Source organism: Nannobrachium achirus, assembly GCF_963921795.1.
Source record: "Nannobrachium achirus genome assembly, chromosome: 21".
In the NCBI taxonomy this organism is placed as follows: domain Eukaryota; kingdom Metazoa; phylum Chordata; class Actinopteri; order Myctophiformes; family Myctophidae; genus Nannobrachium; species Nannobrachium achirus.
The window spans coordinates 42,769,750-42,787,011 of NC_137828.1; the positions used below are offsets into that span (position 1 = coordinate 42,769,750).

The 17,262-nt window shown below is 43.9% G+C and overlaps 1 protein-coding gene across 1 annotated transcript in view; it reads left to right on the forward strand.

The window, feature by feature from the left end:
* scrib (scribble planar cell polarity protein) overlaps positions 1 to 17,262 on the forward strand; it is a 139,354-nt gene that overhangs the window by 92,329 nt on the left and 29,763 nt on the right. Inside the window, exons 21-28 of the mRNA XM_080751786.1 lie at positions 4,149 to 4,397; positions 6,033 to 6,143; positions 6,622 to 6,798; positions 7,118 to 7,234; positions 9,004 to 9,192; positions 9,825 to 9,947; positions 10,343 to 10,399; positions 12,369 to 12,449. Coding sequence (XP_080607912.1) covers positions 4,149 to 4,397; positions 6,033 to 6,143; positions 6,622 to 6,798; positions 7,118 to 7,234; positions 9,004 to 9,192; positions 9,825 to 9,947; positions 10,343 to 10,399; positions 12,369 to 12,449 — 1,104 coding nt within the window. The remainder of the gene's footprint in view (positions 1 to 4,148; positions 4,398 to 6,032; positions 6,144 to 6,621; positions 6,799 to 7,117; positions 7,235 to 9,003; positions 9,193 to 9,824; positions 9,948 to 10,342; positions 10,400 to 12,368; positions 12,450 to 17,262) is intronic.

The window sequence follows — 17,262 nt, forward strand, 5'->3', positions numbered from 1 at the left end:
CTGGCCCCTCAAGGCAATTTAAGTCCTGTCCCAAGTTACATAGGCCAAAACTAACTTGAGGTTGGTTTCCATATAGACTGGATGCAGGAAATCGCCTCATCAATCAAAAACACATGACTCATCCATGAATAGAAATCACCTCACTAATATAATCCCCATGTTAAATCTAACATCATGCCTGTCCTGTGGTGCACAGCTCATAATTGGTTTGCAGCAGAAACTTGGGTTTCTTATGTTATCGCCGCTACGTCTGTCTGTCCCTCTGTCTGTCTGCCTCTCCCTCCTTCCTCTGCGCTTATCATCCTCAAAGCTTGGCTTTTGCTTTCACTCCCATCCATCCATCCATAAATGCTTTCGGTTATGGAAGTTGCATGTCAGTTCAGTAAGCCTGGGACCGCTTATCCATTTTTTATAACTCCATGAAATTGATAAGCAAGATTATGTTTTGCAAGAAAGAATAAACTTGTAAGATAAACATTCTACGCACCAATATATATATATTTAGTTTGGTTCCCCAAACACTCCTCCTTGTTTTCCCTTGTAATGATGTGCACTGCACAGTTTTTGTGATGATGTGATTGGCTTTAAGATAGTTTGAGAAATTGGAAGTATATTGTTGAATATATCGTTTTTATTCTAATTACAACCAAAGTCGATATTTATTGATCTTGTCCTGATTTTTTCGATTCTCCAAAATTGCTTATTATCCCAGCCTTACTTTTCAGTCACACATGTTGAGATGTTCTTAGTTTTTGTTTTGTAACTCCTCCCCCAACTGTCTCTCCACATCGCATTCTTCCGTTCTTTGGATTGATAATAACCGTTGTCTTTCTCTGGCAAGCCCTTCTTTCTGGCAATGCCAGAATCAGAATGAATGATTTTTCCTATTTGCTTTCTTTTTTGCTGGGTTTTAGATCAATCTCCCGGCCTTCTCTATTTCTCATTCTACGCAGTTTCTCCTGCTCCTTCTCTCTATTGTCTCTCTCTCACTCTTGAGTCCAATTCCATCTCTCCCAGACAGTCTCTTCCTCTGCATGCTTTACTACTAATGCACAGTTGCTTAGTCTCCCTGCCTACCTGCTGGGTGCTGGTGGGGTTTAAGGTGTGGTGCGGTCCGAGCCTGTGGGTCCGCTGACATGGTGAAGGCACTCATGCATTACCATAGCAGCAGCTGCAGTAGCATTAAGCAGCCATATTGGTAAGAGCAGGTACTGCCAGGTCAGCGCTGGCCTCTGTTTCTTCCGTGGACCAGAGGGCCGCACGTTGATTTATTATTATTAGTGCCTTTCTGTGCCCAACATGGCCACCTCGCTCAGTTCAGCACCGTGCAAAGGTATAATTGTTTATCCAACAAACCATGCATAGTGCTAGTATTGTTCCAGAAGTGATGTAAGAGCTATCATGCCTTATACGGTAGTGTGTTAAGGCAGCTTATTAAGAAGAACTCTCCTGGTTGCCTTTACTAACTTACAATTCATTCTGTTTGGGCTGCGATTAATGCCGCCGCTTGTGTTTTTAAGTGAGCAAAGGCAAGAAGGTATTAAGTTGATGAACTTAAGATTGCATCAGCTAGTTCAGAGATAGAGGTATGTGCAATGGTGCCTCCCCCCCCCACCCCTTTCATTTTATAGGGAGTGTGAGATTTAGTTTTTAAAATAAGCTCTATATATTCCGATAAAAATCATTGCTATATAGTGTTCAGTTGCATGGGTCTTCATGTCTCTCCAGTTCTTTAGAAAACAGTGTCAGGGTACTGTAGCTCCGTCCGTAGCACACTCGCCCTTGGACCACAAGGTTCTGGGCTTGATCACAGGCACCGCCAAATCGGTGTTTGAGTGTTTGAGTATAGATGTGTCAGCAATCCATCTACCAGGAGCTAGCACATTGAAAGATACAGACAATAAACCACTCCGACCTGCTTACTTAACGTTGGTAAACAGAAAACAAATGTTCAGGTTGGCATAGTAAACTTTACTTTACAATCTGTGAAGGTAGGGGGGGTGGAGCTTGTGTGTGCCATTTATAGACTTCTATGTTCTAGCAAACCACTTGTTTTATCCAATCAGGAGAGAGAACACTTTAAAATTAAGCTGGTACATGAAAATGTTATGCCATACAGCTAGAGGGATGGGGAGAGACTCCTGTTACGGAACAAACACTAGCAATGACCGGAATAATATGGAGCTTTTATTTTTACAAACCCATATCTCTTACACCCCCATTAACCCATTTAGGCCTAGGATTATTGACTGCTTTAACTATTGAAAAATAGCAGATATACAAGCTCTCGGTGCCGTGCTGCGAGCTTGTAGATCTGCTATTTTTGAAAAATCATGATTTGTTTTTGCAAGTTTTTGAATATATCTACTTAAAAGTGAACATTTGTAACTCAAATATTTGCTTCTGGGTGGTCCCTGGGACAACATATTTTGAGATGGGTGTCCGTGGCCAAATACCTGTAATTTTGGGGGTCCTTGACATGAAAAGGTTTGAGAACAGCATGATTTAGAGGAAGAATTTAGAAGTCGGGTCAAAGATCGGGTCAAAGATATTCAAAGACTTGCACTAATTTTCACGATTTTTCAAAAATAGCACATCTACAAGCTCGCAGTGCGGCACTCGGTGCCGCGCTGTGAGCTTGTATATCTGCTATTTTTCAATAGTTAAAGCATAAACTAATGGTTAAGTGGTTCAAATCTAACGCGACTCGGGCGCGTTCCAGGTATTTGAGAGTTAACTTAGCGTGCTTGAACAGACTGACTAAAAGCTTGACCCCCTCTGCTCAGCCCCCATAGAGAACCTCTGCCAGCTCGTGGGCGTCCCTGCCCCACCGTCCCCTCGCTAACTTTCTCTCCTCTGTGCCTGTTCCTATCACTCTGTAATGGTGGTGGATCCTTTTTTTCAAATAACAGTACTCACTTTGGGCATGTAGCCGGCACCTCTGCAAATCGGTACTAATACCTGGATCAAAACAACAATGGTCATAGATACATAGGGTGACCTGACGTCCCAGTTTGGCTGGGATTGTCCCAGTTTGGCTGGGATTGTCCCGGTTTCCAGCTGTGTCCCAACACGGATCTCTAAAACACTAATATTTCCCCCGAGGTTTTCAACATTCACTACAGAATTGTCCACAATTCACCCACACTTGAAATAATAATAATAGTTGTTTTCAGTGGTTGCATAAATCTATCATGTTCTGTTCATGTGCACATGCTCACTGTACTAAATAGAAAACATGAACAATGCTTTGCGTGTCTTGAATTCAACGCTGATGATGGTGGGTCAATCAGTCGTTGCCTCCACTTGGCCACTATGCAACACCTATGGTGCGTATACATGTGAACGTGCATGAATGGATGTGCGCATGCACAAAGTGTGCATTCATTTAATACTCCCGGTTTTGGGGGGTGGGGGAGCTGTAATTGTGGCCCCCCCTAGTCATGGATGCATTCTAGATGTGTTAAAATGAAACTTTCTGGGGGGCCTGCTTGCTGGTGTTTGACTGGAGAGCTGCATAGATATGAGACATTTGAAATGGATTCATTGAGGGATGAGGATTTTAAAGGTAGGGTAAGTGATTTTCTTTGGTTAAAATAAGTGTTAAATAGCTCTATATTCGGATCGTGCTGGTGATAGCTCATTGCTATAGGGTGTTTATTCAGTGACAGGAGTCTCCATGTCTCTCCAGTTCTTTATTAAACAGAAAATGCATTTTCAGGTCAGGATACCAATTTTATCCAATCAGAAATGAGAGGAACTGGGACACTATAAAAATGAAGCTGATAAATGGGTACTCACTCCTGATTGATTGACTGAAAGTTTGTCACCTACCTGAAAATGTATTTTCTATCAAAGAGCTGGAGAGACAGGGAGACTATAGCAATGATTACTATCAGAATATTGTGCTTCTGCCTTTTAACAAAACAAAATAAGTTTTGTTTTAACCAAAAAAAAAATATCACTTACTCTGAAAGAGTTGAAAGCTGCTCCAGCAGTGTCTGGTACAGTATAATAGCCTGACGAGGGGAACAGAAATCTGTCCCTTGGTGACCAGCAGCAAGGTCCAGGGTTTCTCCTCCTCCATGAGGAGAGTGTCAGTAAGCTGACTCCTTCCTCCGGTTGGTTTTTTGCTATCATATATTCAGATCAATGGTGTAGACATGACAGAGGCCAGACATGACCAGGCAGTAGCGCTGCTTACTGGCACCTCCCCCACCATTTCCCTGCTGGTGGAGCGAGACCAGACCCCAGCCGGGGGCTCCTCACCGGGCCTGTCCCGGGCCCGGGCCCACTCCCCCCCACCCCCAGAGCCCTCCGACTCCCCGGACCAGGAGGACCCCACGGACGAGCGCCTCAACCACCTGAGCCAGCTGGAGGATGAGTACCCCATCGAGGTAAGACCACCACTAGGCGGATGAATGGTAGCTACTTTTAGCCACACATCTGTATTTGTGGGGGAAAGCTTTTCAGAAATGATCAGATTGTCAGATCGACCGGTTATTTTCAGCAAAAGCTTTCCCCACAATGACAGAAAAGACACTAGTATGGAGCCCTGAAGGGACCATATAGGATTTAAGGGGTTAAAGGGGACTTGTTATGATTTTCCTTATTTTCTGCTTTTTATTTAGGGAGAGACAGAGAGAGGAGCTAATATGGCTTGTTTCAGACAGAGGCTTAAATCAGGGGCTGCATTAAGACCCAGTATAACACAAATAATGCTTTCGTATAATCATTATAGGAGCCCTTTGATAATAGATCATGCTGTAGAAGCGTCATTGGTGCTAATATAAAATCCATTAGCTTTAATGTGTGTTCATCTGGCCCCTTATCCTAAATGCTACCCAGCTCCAGAGAAGGTGGTGCACGGTATGAAGCTATAAATTGATGCCGTACTGTAGAGTGTGAACATGTTTTTTATAAAATGCAGTGGTGGACAGTGTACTCAACCCCATGTACTTGAGTCGAAGTAAAGATACTCCCCGTCATTTGTACCTTAAAGATCTTCAAGCTAACAACATTTCACATTGTCACGCGTTGTGAGCTATTGATTTGCTATTTTGAAGTACGGCTCAAGTGTTTTTTCCCTTCCTAGAAATGTAGTGGTGTTAAAAGTGCAATATACTGTATGTCTTTGAAATGTAGTGGAATGAAAGTCATCCAAAAATACAAATACTCAAGTAAAGTGCATATGCTCAAAACATGTATTGAAGTACAGTACGCAAGTAAATGTACTTAGTTACTGTCCACCACTGACATAATGTATGGTCCCCACTCCCCATGCTTGGCACTCAGCATCAAGGGTTGGATTGGGGGGGTTGATCACCACCACCAATGGGGATCCTGTCTGTCTGTCTGTCTGTCTGTCTGTCTGTCTGTCTGTCTGACTGACCAGCTCAGTGGCCTTGTGGTTAGAGTGTCCGCCCTGAGACTGGGAGGTCGGGGGTTCAATTCCCCGGCCGGGTCATACCAAAGACTATAAAAATGGGACCCAATGCCTCCCTGCTTGGCACTCAGCATCAAGGGTTGGATTGGGGGGGTTGATCACCACCAATGGGGGTCCAGGGACTGCAGATGGAAATTAGCCCACAGCGGGCTAAATCTGGCTCATTTACATTGAAGTGAAAACTGACATGTCCATTAATGAGCAAGGTCCCTGTCAAATAAACAGATCTTAACTCTTAAATTTGTGGAATAATGCACACCAGATATTGCGGCCTATTTCAAGGATAAGCACATAGGACAGTGTCACTTGCATGCCACAGTAGTAGATTAGTGTTTCTCAAACCTATTAGTTGTAGTTAGACGAAGACCTCATGTACTTTATACTCGCAACGTCTTGTATATTCATGTACTTCTAACTAACACCCTGTGTGTACCCAACAACTGTGTAAATGTTTTGACCACCGTCAATAGAAGAATATGCTTTGAAACTGATGATTCCCCCTTTTTCTTATTTCTCAAAGCCCTAAAAGGTTGTTTGGAATCCATTGTACACAACACAACCCTTGCTGTGCTTGTTATCCTAACAGGAAGTGACCCTGGTGAAGTCGGGTGGTCCCCTGGGCCTGAGCATCGTGGGTGGCAGTGACCACGCCAGTCACCCGTTTGGCATTAATGAGCCCGGGGTATTCATCTCAAAGGTATTACACTGACAGATCTTTATTTATACTCTCATGTAAAGGCAGATGCACAAAAAAGGCTGACCTATAATCAAGTGTAGATCTTCTATTTTTGGATTAACCATTATCTCTGTTTATATCTTTCACTAGTCTCGTGTAGCCAGACAACTATTCCACAATCTCAGAATACTATAGAGTCTGGAATGAAACCTCCCAAAAACCGAGAATGGAAGCTGTCATCTGTTCGCAATTTCTGTTCAGGAAAATACTTTTACGTAAAAATGTCCATTTCTGCTTAACAGCTACGCTTATTTTTTTATATATAGTACAAATTTGCGCGACCTCTGATTATTTTTTGAGCTACCGTTTGCTCCAGACTATGACGGAAGCATTTAGAAACTTGTGGGATTTTCACAATCTCTCATACATATATGTCATTTGTCTAGCCTTTCAATATCTTCGCCTGCCTATCTTATACCTTTGTTGTTGTGTTGTGCAGGTAATTGCCCAGGGCCTGGCGTCCCAGAGCGGCCTGCGCGTGGGGGACCGCATCCTGGAGGTGAACGCCATAGACCTGCGTCACGCCACACACCAGGAGGCCGTCAGAGCGCTGCTGGCCAACAAGCAGGAGATCACCATGCTGGTGCGCAGGGACCCTTCACCGCCTGGCATGCAGGTGAGTGGAACATGTCCAGATTTGTTCAAAAAAGCACAGTCCTGCTTGTCAGATGTTTTAAATGTCATCATTTACAGGTGTTTGGAAATTGAAAATAATTAATAAAATGCAATTTTGTCCAATCTGTCTGAACTTAACTGTGTGTGTGTGTGTGTGTGTGTGTGTGTGTGTGTGTGTGTGTGTGTGTGTGTGTGTGTGTGTGTGTGTGTGTGTGTGTGTGTGTGTGTGTGTGTGTGTGTGTGTGTGTGTGTGTGTGTGTGTGTGTGTGTGTGTGTGTGTGTGTGTGTGTGTGCGCGTGTGTGTGTGCGTGTCATTACAGGAGATCGTCATCCATAAGCAGCCCGGTGAGAAGCTTGGTATTAGCATCCGTGGAGGAGCCAAAGGTCACGCTGGCAACCCCTTCGACACCACTGACGAGGGCATCTTCATCTCCAAGGTACTGGAGCTGCTCTCCACTCACTGCATGCTTACACACACAGAGGATCTTGCAGTCCCAGTCAGATGATAAATTAGATTGCTGTAGGGCTGCACGATAATGGGTAAAACATGCAATATAGGATAACATTGTTGAATATTGCGATGACGACATGAGTAAATAAATACTGTGGTATACCGTTTTAATGTCTTTCTGCCTTAGGTTTGCTGCTAACATTACATAGAAACCCAGACAATGAATAGCCTGCTGTATGCACACACTGAGAAATAAGAAGAAAGAAATGGATTATATTTGCATTCCAAGAATATGACTTTACCGAACATATTTCACCTGGCTACTGATTTGGCAATGAATGTTAAATAATCTCTTTTGCATTATGTAAAAGTCTTTTGCAATATGATATTGCGATTAAGAATCCGATATATTGTGCAGCCCTAGATTAAAGTCCTTGAAGGCAGAGACGTCTTTTCAGTTAGAATCACTACACAGCTGCGTCTATGGCAGCAGCAATTTAGTTGAAGGTACTTTACAATACTGAGAATAATGCTGTTTAACTGTAGGCCTAATGCTTAGCTGTTCCTACCTAAAGTTGTTGCACTGTGGTGTTTATATACTATACTGTGGCAGCAACTGATGGTGTATATTATATACCAAGCTTCTATGTACATTTTACATATGCTGACCAATTTTTATTATCCTGTTTGTGTTAGTATGAATCTGCTGACTCTATTTGCTTTTGTTTTTCTCTTCCTTTTCTTTTTCTTTTTGTCTACTTTTATTATTATGACCTACCTGTGTGCTGCTACATTGTGTGAAGGAAGCCAAACAAAAATAAGTTTTACTCTTGTGTACCTGTGCATAAGATATATACATTATATTTATAACCAATATAAAGTATAACCTTGAACCTTGATTTAAAACAAAATAACGTAAAGATTGCAGCTGCTATATAATATCATCGTTATTCACCAGCAGTGAATAACATAAGTGCGTGCATGCGTACGTGCGTGCGTGCGTGTGTGTGTGGGTGCATAGCAATGAGATCAATCCCAGAGTGGTCTGGTGGGAATTGCTTTGTGTAGGAACTAATGCGTTAGAAAGTAACACGTTACTTGAACTACTTTTTTTCCACCAACTTGTAATTTAACTGGTTACTTTTTCCAATTCGGTAATGAAAATGATCAGGAACGCCCATGCACGTTCAACATGGAGACGTGTTCAAGATTACGTTGAGCCGTCTGCTCCAGTCTAAAACCAGGCAGAATTAAAACTAGTTTCAATGTTGTTGAAGATGTGATTCCTTCCTATATCTACTAGCTTTCATCAGTGAGCTCCCATAGATGAACATTAAGAGCTGTCATCTTGTGCCGCAGCAACATGAAAATGTATACGTTAATATTAAAGCAAATGAAATGGATTAAAGTAACGCAAATGTAACTAGTAATGTAACTGGTTACTTTCATAATGCAGTAACTAGTAAATTGACTTAAGTTACTTTTTGAAGCAGTAACTACAACTAGTTACTAATTTAAAGTAACTTGTCCAACACTGCTTATCATACAGTAATTGTTTTTGCACATACATATTTATATACAACATTATTTATAATCTTTTATGGAACTTTTGCAAATACAGCTTGTCTTTATGCCCATAGTCTTATGCCTAATTTCTGCATCTTTCACTGCTGTTCTTAAGTGCGTTAAGACCTGTATGTGACAAATAAAGGTTGAATTGACTGTATCTCCATCTCTGCCCTCTGCTCATCCAAGGTGAGCTCGACGGGTGCGGCCGCCAGAGACGCTCGTCTGCAGGTGGGCATGCGCATCCTGGAGGTGAGCAACCACAGTCTGCTGGGCATGACGCACACCGAGGCGGTGCGGGTGCTCCGCGCCGTGGGAGACACCCTGGTCATGCTGGTGTGTGACGGATTTGACGCACACAATGTGGCTGCCGTGGAGGTGAGAAAGACGCCAACCATGAGTCAGGGAGACGATGTGTGTTCACTGTTCAGCAACAACACAAACATATAATTATTATCAGATTCGTCACTGTCGGGGGGAAAACTTCTTATCTCCATGTTCTAACTTTTTATGTTTTTTTTGTAAACTAACATACTATAAGCGTCACATAAAAGCATCAAAAGTAGCAAATCTACAAGCTCGAAATGCTGCATGAATTTGAATCCTGAAAAGTAACAGTTTTGGACATATGAGGTTTCCACCCGACAGAGACGATATACTAAGTGACAGAGTGAATGTCAAAATATATATTTTGAGAAATGTTCACGACAGCTCATGAATGAACGTCTGACGGTGATTAATTATTTTACAATATGTTATACATTCATTTTTGGGGAGGGGGGCATTTGTTGCCTCAAGTTTATCAATCAGTATTGCTAAAATATAGATGATCATTTAGATTCTCTTACCGTATATTTTAACATGTCATTCAAGAAAGCCAAGTTTCCTATATTTCAAAACCGTACCACTTTTTTTTTTTATGTAAATGTTTTCTGGTTAAATTGAGGTTACTATGGCGTATATTTCCTAGTCAAATTTAACTGTGTTCGCGTCTGTATGTCCACCCTCAGGCCTCTCCTGGCATCATCGCCAACCCGTTTGCATCGTCGGGCATCGTTCGCAAGAACAGCATGGAGAGCATCTCCTCCATAGATAGAGACCTGAGCCCGGAGGAGATGGAGATCTTACAGAAGGTGGGAACTCACCACAATACAATGAATGAATGAATGAAAGTCTTTATTTTGAACATGTTAAAAAAAAAGAATTGACAATGTAAAAAAAAAAAATCGAAAATATTAATTTAAAAATAAAGTTACAAAGCAAGTCAAAACAAGCCTCACTGGTAACCAATAGAATAAGCTGATGTCTGAACGTCTGTGTGTTTATGCTTCTTAACAGCATGAACCCTCGTTTACCGAGGTCCCCCAGGGCTTTGTACTTGGTCCACGCCTTTTTCCGGCCTCTAATCTCTGTAGCGAAAATGGCTTATCTACAATCTTGTAGATCTGCTATTTTCCCTCGATTGTTCACCCAGGATAGGGAAGCTAGTAGGGTTCATGTGGTTAAACGTTGACCTCCCCTTGTCCAGGAGTCTGAGATGGTGAGGGAGACGTCGCAGTGGGAGCGGGAAGAGATGGAGAAAGTGGTGAGTGAAATACTGTAGAAGATCCATCAGTGAAATGCTGGAGAAGATCTACCAGCTGTGAGATCACTAGTTAGATGTACTTTCAGAAATAGTTCTAGGATGATGGAGTTGACTTATGGTCCATGGTGGTTCAGAAAGTGACCAAATATCAACCTCAGTTAACCACTTAAGAGGATATTTCACTTTCAAACATGTTTGGGGTCATTTTAACGTCCACTCTGTGTTTTCTGAGCACCCCAGACAGTTTTTAAATTGCTTGATTCTGTATTTAGAAGATCTTTGATATTCGTCAGACACGCCCCTTCCTATACAAACCCATTGTAACTTCGAACTCCATTTTAACCATGTTAGATTCATTAAAAACACCAGTTCTCTTGGTACTGGTGACTGATATTGTCCTTCTAATACACAAAGGTTATTAGACTTTTTATTTTCCAAATAAATTATAAAAAATACATGAACAAAGACGGACCCTGACGTATTAGAAGGACAATATAAGTCACCAGAACCATGGATGGTTTTCAATAGATCCATCGTGGAAAAAGGTTTGAAGTTACGAAGGGTTATGAAGGGTTTGTATAGGAAGGGGCGTGATGACTCTCAAAGATCTGAATGATCTGAAACACAGAAGCCAGAGTAGATGTTATTAAAATGACCCCAAACATGTTTGAAATATCCCTTTAACCACTGATGCCCTATGCACTTCATTGTATGAGGAGAAAATATTTGACATTCTTCACCTAGAATGACATGTGCAAAGTAGGGACACCAGGTGTCCTTTTGGTGTCCAGAGCTCCAGTTCCATTGGGTGAATGTTGCTTCTGCTGGGCATTGTGTCCATAAAGTCCTACCTTGCATGCTTTTTGTTTTCTGCCCCGGTAAACCATTCAACAGAGCACTTTCTAATGTGTGTGTGGGTTCTATCCTTTTCTTTTCCTCTGTATTCCCTCCACTCCTTTTCTTTCTCCCTTCCTCCCTCCTCCCCTCCTCTTTTCGGTGTGTTTGGATTTGGACCATTACCATTCATTCATACACCATCTCCTCCGTTCATTATTATTATTGTTCCTTCCATTTCATCCCCTTTAACATTCATTCATTACCCTTCCTTCAATGCAAACCCCCCCTCCCTCTCCATCATCATTTCATTCTCATTTCACTGCTAACACTCATTGGTGTGGCTCTGTGTGTGTGATTGGGTGTCTACCTACTTTACCCCCCTCTTTCCTGGTGAAGGAGCGTATGCGATTGGAGCGTGAGGAGGCGACTCGATTGCTGGAGGAGGAGACGGAGGTGAGAGTCTTCCTGGTCGGACACAGGTCCTCAGACAGGTCTCTTGTCTGGGCAGAAAGAAGGGGGTCTGTCTACAAACATCATAACGACATCTCCATAGGATCATTCATGCTTTACTGCCCTTGCTTTGTTCACTGTTGGCAGCATCCATGTGTACAGTAGGCCAGTGTTGACCTGAGAATCCTCCCACCTGGTTTCTTAAAATAGGGACGGGACGATGTGAAAAGGATATGTCACCGTTATTGTGGCAAAAATAATTGAGATTAACAATATTATTGCGATGATCAAAATATGCTCAAAACTTAAAATGCCTCTTTCGTTTAACCACTTGAACCCCCAGCATCCCTATTCTGGAGGGAACGCTCGCACAAAATAGCAGATCTACAAGCTCACAATGTGTTACAAAAAACGATTTGTGTAGAGTGAAATAAGAGCGTACCAAATGCGTTCCTTACAGGTCTGTTTTTATCAAACATCAAGGTGGTGCTGAATTTCCAGCTCAATTAAAGCTAATTCATCCTAGTGTTTGATGGAGTACAATTTCATGATAAATTTAAATCTGCACTGTGAGCATTTTCTTAATCACTACCAACGATAATAACGATTATCGTCCCATCCTTAGTAAAATACCAAGGCCCCTTTTCTCTCTCTTACCTGATTCGTCTTTCCTCTCTTGTAGAACTTAACCGCCGGGCCTCTAAAACTGGACTACAAGACCCTAGCTGCACTGCCCACCACCAGTCTGCAGAAGGTCAACAGGGTAAGTTCCACCACACTGTGTCAGCCATCATTGATCCAACTGCTCTAGTACAGTAGTTCTCAAAATCTTTCGTGCCATGATGGGATCCCCAAATTGATATGTATTTGTCCGCAGACCCCAATCTGGAAATGTTTTGTGCCAGGGACCCCAGAAGCAAAAAATAATAATAATCAAATATTTGAACACATTTAAAAAAAATAGTAGATCTACAAGCTCATAGTTTGTATATCTGCTATTTTCGAATAGTGAAAGTATAAAATATGGTTAAAGTGGTTAAAACGTTGAACCCCCTCAAGGACCCCTGGGGTCCCCGGACTCCACTTTGAGAACCTTTGCTCTAGTAACTACACAGAGTGGGGTAAGTTCTGGGTCTGAGAGGCTAACATCTCATCTAATGGTGGTCCGTGGCTCAAAATGCAAAATAAATAATGTGTCTTGATGTGAAAAAGGTTGAAAAACAGTGTTGTAAATACCTGTTGTATTGTATCCTGGCTTAATGTGGGAAGCGGCCTTCATGGCTCAGAATAGCCATACAACCCTGTGGAATGTATCTGTTTATCCCTCTGGACACCCATGCTGACCCAGGGCCAGGCAGTTGGCCACGGGGGGGTCAGAGAATGTCAACCTCTCTCGCCATGTTCACACAACGTCCCGAGTCATGCATTCCTAAAACCAATACAGTACCTTGTCCTCTCGCTGTCTAGTCAAGGCTAAAACCCACACAAAAGAATCCAACACAATGTGATGTAATGTTGCTCTCTGAACAAAGGGACAGTGAGAGCAGCTGTTGGGCCTGCAGAGAACAACTTGGATTGGGAAGGATTAACGTGAAGACCAAAGCCAACTCCTGAGAAAGGAAACGGAAGATCAAATAACCACCGAAGTGGGAAAAGCGGCACACCATAAAGGATGGAAGACAAGCTGGCAGTCGGCCAGAGCAGTCGCATTTTCGCTCCGTCCAGGGACAATGAAAAGGAGGGATACTTTTTCTTCTTTTTTTCCTATTGTTCCTTGTATGGTTTGCCGACTCGTGGAACGCTCATAATTGTATATACGGAGAATTATGTGCGGAATGGAGAGGAATCACGCAGTGTTTTTTTTCCTCCACGTTGGATCGGAGCCAACGTGCGGAATGGAGAGGAATCACGCAGTGTTTTTTTTCCTTCACGTTGGATCGGAGCCAAAACATCTCGGCTTCGGTAAACTGACGGTCCTTGGGTCGCTGCTGCTGACTAAGAACAAACCCCAGATAGGCAGAATGGACAGGCGGTCCATCATTTACTTTATTCTGCTTCTTTCTGGTGATATTGAGGTTCATCCAGGGCCCGTAGTCACTCGGCAAGCCGCCCGTCTCACGAGGGAACAACAACTGCTTTCGGAGACAAAGAACCCCAGCGGTGGTAACATCGATACGGGTTCTACTGGTTACGAGTGCTATGGCTGCCCACGCGGCTCTCTACAGCAAAGCCCCAACATTGAGGCTACTTGTGACCAGCTCGCGGCCGTGGTTTTCGAGCCGCCGCCCGATAACAACAGCGCCGACGTGGACCTGGATGTCCCCCTGGATGTCCCCCTGCCGCCCCCCCTCGTCACCGAGGATGTCCCCCTGCCGCCCCCCCTCGTCACCGAGGATGCTGGTGCCCAGCTCGCAGCCGCTGGATCGCCGGAGATGTCCGTCGAGCCGGATGCCCCCCCGCTGGTCCCGCCCCCCCTCGTCACCGAGGATGCTGGTGCCCAGCTCGCAGCCGCTGGATCGCCGGAGATGTCCGTCGAGCCGGATGCCCCCCCGCTGGTCCCGCCCCCCCTCGTCACCGAGGATGCTGGTGCCCAGCTCGCAGCCGCTGGATCGCCGGAGATGTCCGTCGAGCCGGATGCCCCCCCGCTGGTCCCGCCACCCCCCAGGGATCGTGATCAGTCGTGGCTGGCGCAATATCTTGGCTTTGAAGCTGTCGGCGCCGCTACACCGACCCCCCGTGCGGTCGAAAAGGCATGGATCTCCTCCTGTTTGAGCTCACAGTCGACACAGGAACCTGAGCTCCCCACCCCCACCCCCGCTCCCCCACTTCAGCCTCAACTACAACCGGACTATGATGACCACCTCCCCCCCACGACAAACTTTCCTGTCTCGGTCGTAGACAAAGAGCCCCCCAGCTACGACGATGGCTCGATTACTACAGAGAACATGCACTCTGTTGTTTTTGCCAAACCAGGACTTCATCATGTCCATTTGAACATCAATAGCTTGAATCCCAAAAAACTGGAGTTAATTAAGGGAATGTTTCATGACGGTAAGGCAAAGATTTTATCCTTCTCTGAAACTAAACTTGATGACTCGTTTACGGATGCTAGCATTGAAATTGCCAACTATACTGTAATCAGGAATGATAGAAACAGGTATGGAGGCGGAGTTTGCATGTATGTACACAATGATGTCAATTTTGTCCCCCGTCCAGACTTACACCACAGTTCACTTGAAACTGTATGGATTGAGGTAATCTTTGAACATGCCAAAAACATACTAATATGCGCTATCTATAGACCACCTGATCAGAATGATTTCTTTGAGCTGTTTGATGAGAGCTTAGCAAAGGTGGACGGTACCGAGTGTCACATTTTGGGCGACTGGAATGTGGACATTTTGCGTAAAGACGCACCCATGTTCAAGTCCTTTGATGGGTTATGCAAGCAATACAGCCTCACTCAGCTTGTCACAGTACCCACCAGGGTGACAGAGCACTCTCAAACCCTCATAGATCTCGTCGTAACCACTGACAAGTCCAAAGTCACCGCTAGCGGGGCTATTGTATGCGGTCTTAGTGATCATTATATGATCTACTCTACCCGAAAAATACACAAACCCAAAGCTAGTGGCCACAGAACTGTCGTTGCTAGAAGCCTGAAGAACTACTCCAGTGAGGCTTTTAATCTCAAACTAGCGGGTGTAGACTTTTCCCCAGAGCTGCAGTGTACAGATGTCGAGGAAGCATGGTGCGGTTTTAAAACCAAATTGACCGATGCTCTAGACGACGTGGCCCCCTTGAATACCACCAGGGTTAAAGCCCGCCAAGAGCCATGGTATAACTCAGATATTGCAGAATCAGCTAGACTCAGAGACAAAAAATACGATGAAAAACGAAAGTGCTGCAAAAAGCTCAAGAAAAAATTCAACCATGACCTCAAAAAACACATTGAGCATCTTACTGCTCAATGCAAGAGACTTAGAAACCAGACAACCGCCCTAGTTAGATCCGCCAAAAAAAACTACATCGACGACAAAATCGATGAATACAAAAACAACCCACGAGACCTATGGAAGTTGCTTAACAACCAATTAGGCTTAAAATCAAAAACCATATGCCACAACATAAACATCAAAACGGACGCCGCTCTCATTTCTGACAAAGGTGAAGTGGCTACCCATTTTAACAAAACCTTTACCACCACAGCCCGTTCACTGGTCAAAAGACTGGTCGCCCCATCTGGGCGGTATGGTGAAGAATTTGTTAATACATTCTACAAAAAACTGGGCGTCAGTAAAGACAGCTTTAAACTTTCCACAGTGACAACTGATGAAGTGTTTAAAAAATTGAGCGCCCTACCTCAACACAAGGCCACTGGCCTTGATAAAATCCCAGCTAGATTTCTCAGAGATTCAGCCGCCACCATTGCTCCAATCATTACCCACATAATTAACCTTTCCATCGAACAGGGTCATGTCCCCCAGGACTTCAAACTAGCAAAAGTAACCCCCCTGCATAAAAAAGGTAGCAAACTAGACCCTGGAAACTACCGCCCCGTTTCCATTCTTAGCTCCATATCCAAAGTCATGGAGAAAATAGTCTACGAACAGATTGCAAGATATCTCGATGAGAATAATCTGATTTACGAGTTCCAATCTGGATTCAGAAAATCCCATTCCACTGACACATGCCTTCTCTATTTGACTGACCAAATCAAACGCGAAGCGGATCAGGGCAAGTATAGTGGCATGGTCATGATGGACCTCCAGAAGGCATTTGACACCGTGGATCATGCTATTCTGATTGAGAAACTAAAAGCCATCGGTCTTGACAGCGCAGTAGTGAGCTGGATGCAATCTTACCTGGTGGGGAGGGAACAGGTGGTGGAGATTAACGGTACCCTGTCCCCCCCCCTCCCAGTAAGCTGTGGAGTTCCCCAAGGTAGCATACTGGGACCTCTGTTGTTCCTAATATACGTGAACGACATGGCATCTGCTTGCGACTGCAACCTGTTCCTGTTCGCGGATGACTCGGCTCTCCTAGTCTCGGGCAAGGACCACTTGCAGGTTGAAAAGACACTTAACTCTGAACTGAGTAAGATCTGCACATGGCTTAACGACAACAAATTATCAATTCACCTGGGCAAAACCGAGTCCATCCTCTTTGGATCAAATCATAACCTCAAAAAGGTAGAGAACTTCACAATCAAAGTGGGTGACAAGGTCATAACACGAAAAAACGAAATCTCCTACTTAGGATGTATCCTTGAAGCTAATCTTTCCAGCGAAAAGATGACTTCAAAAGTAATACAAAAAATCAACCAACGAACTCGTTTCCTACAGAGGATCGCCCCAATGGTCAACTTCAACACACTGAAGACCATAGCTGGTGCAATAATCCAGCCCCTCTTTGACTATGGAGTCCACGTATGGTATCGTGACGCCCCACAAGCCCTAAAAACTAAACTCCAAACAGCCCAAAATAAACTAATTAGGGTCCTGCTTAACCTTCCCAATCAGACTCACCTCACCGCTACTCACCAGTTAAGAGTGGGGTGGCTCAGAGTAGATGAC